This window comes from Heliangelus exortis, chromosome 18 (assembly GCF_036169615.1).
Source record: "Heliangelus exortis chromosome 18, bHelExo1.hap1, whole genome shotgun sequence".
NCBI lineage: Eukaryota > Metazoa > Chordata > Aves > Apodiformes > Trochilidae > Heliangelus > Heliangelus exortis.
Window position 1 is genome coordinate 2,606,496 of NC_092439.1, and position 6,000 is coordinate 2,612,495.

Here is a 6,000-nt window from a genome sequence, read left to right on the forward strand (position 1 = left end):
ATATATTAAAAAATCATCCTGATAAGAACTGCTATGAACTTGACAGCTTTATTTTTACTGTGCCAGGTATCAGAGTCCCTGTAAATCAAACTCTAGTCTTCTCCACCCAAAACAAGCATGATGACTGGTAGTCACTTGGACCTCATCTACCTTCAGTTCAAAATTTAACTTGTGTCCTGCATGCTTCACAGATTAACTTACAAATTTTAAGCACACAGACCATGAAATTTTTAGAATACACTCTTAAGGGTACACAAAAGGCATAATTTAATCCACTAAGACCATAATTAGATCAGAACTGAGTGTATTTACATTAAAAGCTCCCTAAATTCTCAAAGTAAAAAGTTCTTTTTAATTTTTATCTCTGAAAAACACCATGCATAATAAAAATAATTTCAAGTTCTTGAACAGCAATTAGTTTTCATCAAGTTCATCTTCCAAGGTCACAGTCTAACTAGAGTAATCTGTAATAGGAGGTAACTCCCAGAAAACAAAAAGCATTGCCAAGAATCCAGTTATTTTATCAAGACAACATTGATGTATTTCATTTCCAGCTGTTCACATGAGAAAAACCTGCCAGTTTTACTTTGTGTAAATGTAACAGATAAAGCACATCTATAAAATACCAGAATGCTCTTCTCTCCTTGAATGAGACACCCAAAACAAAAGTCATCATAATCTAAATAGCTGCTTGAGGTTAATCTGAGCTAGATCTGATGCTTTTTAATTACTAGCAGAGCACCACACTACTTGTATACTAGAAAAGTCAACTTCTCAGACACTTCAGAGAATGTGCAGAATAAATTGCATTTTACTTTTGTAATCTACAAGATGTGCAAACACACAAGTACCAGTTTGCCATTTTGTAACTATATGCACACCACTGTGAGTCTCTTATGCCCAGAAACTCAGTGAATGTAAGGAATTCAGTGATGCTGTTAGAAATTGAGTGTCTTCCCATGAAAACTCAAGTAGTTCTGGCATGGTAGCAACCAATCTGGCATTCCTTCCTGTACACAAGGAGTTTCCATCAGTCATCAGAACTGCCCAACTGGCTGATTCAGCTGAATGTATAAAACAGGAAAAGCATGGATACAAACAATTCAATACTCCTTAAGATAAAGGACTCCAAAATTAGCTGCAAAGACGTGTTACAAACTACATGTCAAGGCTGAGGGAGAACCCATATTAAGGCTAAACAGAGATTTAGTAATTCATGTAATTATACATGTATTTGTACAACTAGTTAAACTCATATTCCTGCTTCTTTCCACTAAACTGGAAACAACTCCTATGATAAAAAAATATTCTTAAAATGTACACTATTCAATCCTTTCTTTCCTGAAAATTATAACAGTTGTCAGTAAATTTCAAGTTACCCTGTGCTTCCACCCCTCCTTTAAATCCACAGCTAAACAACAAGCCATGTGAGACAGTATTTCAAAAGAATGCTCAGCCTGAAATAATTAACAAAAGTTTGAGTAGTCTCAAAGATTACAGTCACCACAAAGTTTTCCTAGCAAACATTTACTAGAATTAAACAAAACAAAAAAAAACCCAAACAAACCATCTTTTTACTTAATCTGATATGTGTATCTATGAACTAACTGACTCTTTATCATAACAACAACTACAAAAACTTGTCAAATACACGAGTTATTTCAGGTTGTTAGCAAGACAAATAAAATGGTTTTTGACTTTTGAAAGCACCATCAGCTGTCACCTTCCTCGCTCACTTGAGCTTAAGCACCAGTGAGGAAAAAAGTGTCAGCTTCACACCACAAGAAGTATTTTTCTACAACACTCTTTCATGCTTCACAGGAAACCATACAACGATGGCATTCTTTAAAATGGGTGTGTTGGGTTTTTTTAACCTGTGTTAATTTTTTTAAGTGTTTTGAACGATGAAGTAGCTCCCTAGATTTAAGAAGGAAAGCTGAGAACCAAAAAGGGGAAAGAACAGAAATACAGCTTAGAACTTGGGTGATTCTACTCAGCCACAAACTCAAGTGTAACAGTTTGCAGATCATACAATTGGTTAATGGCATCCATTAATGTAGCAGACCTGAAATAGAGGCAATTACTGCAACAACAGGAAACAAAAAAAAACCCAAAAAACAAAGCATGGTTTTTGCCTGCAGCACATGATTTAGCACAGGGAGCAGCAAAGGTTGGGAAGTTTTTTTCTTTCCATCATACCAGTGTAACCCAACTAGATTAACGTGTATGACTTTTTAGTTTCTACCCCTAAGTAATTGCCAGCACCAATTACCATACCAAGACTCATCCAGTGATTGCATTATAATGAGGACAGGAGAAATAAGAGGGTTTAAAACTGCTCTTTTATAGTTTATAAACAGCAACTACTATATTTAAGGATATGTACATGTTTTAAAAATTAATAAGTATTCCTGGAATACTGCAAGCAAGTGTAACACCATCATTACATACTTGGGATAACAAGCAACCACGTCAAAAAGTGCAAGGCACTCAACAGTTAACTGACACCTGGAAGTGCCTTTCCCTACAACTTGTGTGCTTTGCCTACAACCAAATGCTTTTCAAAGCCTTCAAAAGTCAGTTGTGTTCACTGTAATTAGAATGGATAAAACCCAAGGAGTTCTGTAGACACCATCACCTCCCTTAACTGCACCCTACAGCCCTATGGAACACATTTAGCACTCCAGGCTGTATATTGGTACAATACATCTTCCAGAATTCAATAATTAGTAATGCCTAGCAAAACAAAACAAAAAGGACCAAAAAAAAACCAATGACAATTCAGGCTGTATTCACAAGGTATAGGTCTTAAACTTGCTGAGTTTTTAAATCAAAGTCTATAACAGTATCAGAGGAGTCTGTTTAGTTCCCCAGAATGGCCTGTATTTAATTCTTAAGCATGTGGGTGAACTAGGCCCTTAGAAATAGCATTTTAAAAATACAAGTGATGGAAGTGCATCAATTTTTGAGAAAGAAAAAGATGTAGGTAAGGCTTCATGCTCAGGCTAAGCCAAAGAAACCACAGAAACTGAGAGAAAGGGCTGATGATCCCCCTTGCTTTGCTTCTGTATCTCTTTCTCAAAGTGAGCAATCACCAACAAATATTTCAGGAAAGAACTAAGCTTAGGTTGATCTCCTCCTAACATAACCTGACTCTTTAGTAAGTTATATATACAACAACAACAACAAAATAAAAAAAAAAAACCAAACCAGCAAATACAAAAATTATTGAAAGATACCTTCCTTTCAAAACATCCATACCTGTGGAAGTGCAGTATTGAGCTGTCTCTGCAAGGAATCTCTCTCATGCCCAACTTCATGTAGCTTGCCCTGGGTCAGTGCTAGTGTCTCCTGAGTTTCTCTGAGTGTTTCCAGCAGGCGATCCCTTTCTTCCAGCATGGATACCATTAACTGCTCAAAATGGGAATCAGCATCTGACTGTAAGGGGGAACCTGAACCATGGCCTCCATTTCCCCCAGAGGGAATCTCTGCCTCACTGATGGTTGGCATCACCTCACACATCATCTTGAAACAAAATAAAGACAAAAACAAAGACCATACATTGAAGTCAAATTTAAACAGGATAGCCAAAGGAAATTTGGATACTACCCACAGGACCAAGTTGGCTTTCCCAGTGAACAGCATCAGCAAAGGCTGCCAACACCTCAGTGTTTGCCACTATTTTGTTAAGACTGTGGGAGAAAGGGTATACAATCCATTTAATCAAGGCATCACTTCATCATAAGAATATTGTGACTTCTTGCAAAACCAGATTTTTACAGTTACGTTTCAAACAATGATCTCATTTAAGTGGATTTATATTTTTGGTAAGAGTAAACTGCTGCTGAGATCTTTAAAAATACCAAGCGTGCAGCATGCCAGCAAAAATTATACACTTAAGCCAGGAACTCATTACATTGCATATTTTGAGAATCATTACCTGCTTCTCCCAACGCCTGAAACATACAAAGATTGTATCTAAAAGAATACTTTGAGCTTATGCTGGCTGTAGAAAGTCTACAGTAAGAAGTGATGCATGTAAATTAGTGGTAAATCCAAATAGTCTAATTCAGGGGATACACATGTAGTGGAGGATAAAAAGCAAAATGCTCATTATGTAGCAGCTGTCACTGTGGATAACTAAAGTAAAGGTAAGCAAAAGTAATTCAAGGCAGAGGATGAACACAATTAGCAATGCAAATGTCAATACCTTACTGTTCAATTAGAAGGACTTTTAAGAGACCATACTTATAAGAGGATAAGCTATCAAAACTTTTAAAAGTGCATAAAGAACCCACTAATATAATTTCTGCACATTCTCAATAGAACCACTAAGATTTCTAAAATTCTTCAGGCAGCCTCTCTCAACATCACAAACCTACAAGAACATGAGGCAAACCAGAAAGAAATAGCTCTCTCAGGTACCATAAAGTTTGCTCTCAGCCTCAAGTTTTACACTCATATTCACGAACATTTTAAAGAAAAATTAAACTTATTCTGATCCCTCAGCCCCCTGAAAGACTTGGAACAGCATGAAGTGCTTTCTAACATTTTCATGCATGATTACCACAAAGCTCTGTATTTTCAACACCATTCACGTTATTTACCTTGCTCAATAAAATAAAAAGGCTTGGAAAACAGGCCCAGGTTTCCTGCAGTACCAGTTCTTCTCTGTTTTTAGTAGATTTCTGTTATCCCAAAAAAGCTTTTGGACTGCAAAGCATCCATTCAGCTCCAGTTCAATGTCTATTTAATTGCAACACCTCGTGCACATAAAAACAAATAAACCTGCCGAGTAAAGAACAGATCCAGTAAAAAGCAGCAGCAGCCTCAGCTAACTGGCCAAGTCCCCAGAAAAATGCGAATATAAACTGTCTCAGCTTCCCATCCCTCTATTACTGGCCCATAGGTCCTGCAACAGATGGGATGGGGGAATCATGTGCTGAGAAGAAAGAAAAAAAAAAAAAAAAAAGTAGTTTGATGCAGTGGTGCAACAAGCTTCAATAGTTCATCGTTCATAAATTCCACTCAGGTCACAATCGCATTATTAAACAGAGTACGGACAGCATGTGAAAACGGCACAAGCTTTCTCGGGAAGGATTTGGAAAAGCCTCCCTCCGTTTCTCTTCTGTTAATTCCAAGGGGAGGCTCTCCTTCCAGTTTCCTGGGTCTTAGTTCAAACATTTATAATCCCAAGAGCGAGGCGCTGGTACCGCTCTGGAAGGCGAGGAGAAAGGAGCCCTGCTGATTCCTCTGCTTTAATCTTCCACCCGTCCTCGGCCCGGCCGGTCCCACCACCAACGCTTCGGAACCGAGATATCCAGCGAGGAGAAGTGAAAAGAAACAGGAACGGAGACAGCGCCCGGGAAGCGGAGGCGAAGGGATGAAGGCCCCGAAAATAAACCGGAGCACCGGCAACTCGCTGCTCCTCTTCGCCGCGGCAGGGCCCGACGAACAAAGATGCTGTCAGAGGAGATGGGGCTTCGCTTTTCTGCTCCCCTCTTCTTCACGGGAAGAGCCGGCCAGGGCCTCTCTCCCCGCCGGAGGCCCCAGCGGCGCCGGGAGCGCGGCCCCGCAGCCCGCGAACACCCGGCCCGGGCTCAGCGCAGCCCCTGAGGAGCGAGCCCGACCGCGGAGGCCCCGGCGCCGCAAGGGCCGAGCCAACCCCTTCCCTCCGGCTCCTACCGAGCGGCGGAGCAGGCTGCCCCACGGCGAGAGGACTCAAGTCCCTCCGGGACGGGCCCGGCTCCGCCCGCCGCCGCCTCCACGTCCGTGGTGGCCGGCGAGGGGCCGGTTGAGGCCGGGTAGGTACCCCTGAGTCCCGCGGCGGCGGCGACCTGGGCCCGGCAGTGCCGCCGCGACCTCAGGGGGCGGCAAAGGCCCGAAGCGCAGGGAGAGCCCCGATCGCCGCCGCCGGCCCCCGGTCCCCGCCGCGCCAGCACCGAGCGCCGCCGCCTCCCGCTTCTCCCGGCGCCCTCTGCGGCTCCCGCATAAATCAGT

General features: G+C 41.8%; 1 protein-coding gene across 6 annotated transcripts in view; it reads right to left on the reverse strand.

Annotated features, from left to right (window-relative positions):
• The window catches only part of PPFIA1 (PTPRF interacting protein alpha 1), a 50,994-nt gene extending 45,333 nt beyond the window's left edge, over positions 1–5,661 (reverse strand). For 5 of the 6 annotated variants that reach the window (XM_071762220.1, XM_071762218.1, XM_071762217.1 and 2 more), the window contains exons 1-2: positions 4,608–5,599; positions 3,262–3,525 (exon numbers count right to left, since the gene is read on the reverse strand). In XM_071762220.1, the coding sequence (XP_071618321.1) occupies positions 3,262–3,525 (264 nt within the window). In that variant the 5' untranslated portion in view covers positions 4,608–5,599. Of the gene's footprint in view, positions 1–3,261; positions 3,526–4,607 lie in introns of all 6 variants that reach the window. The other variant, XM_071762221.1, reaches the window with a different exon arrangement.
• Positions 5,662–6,000: the final 339 nt, after the last annotated feature.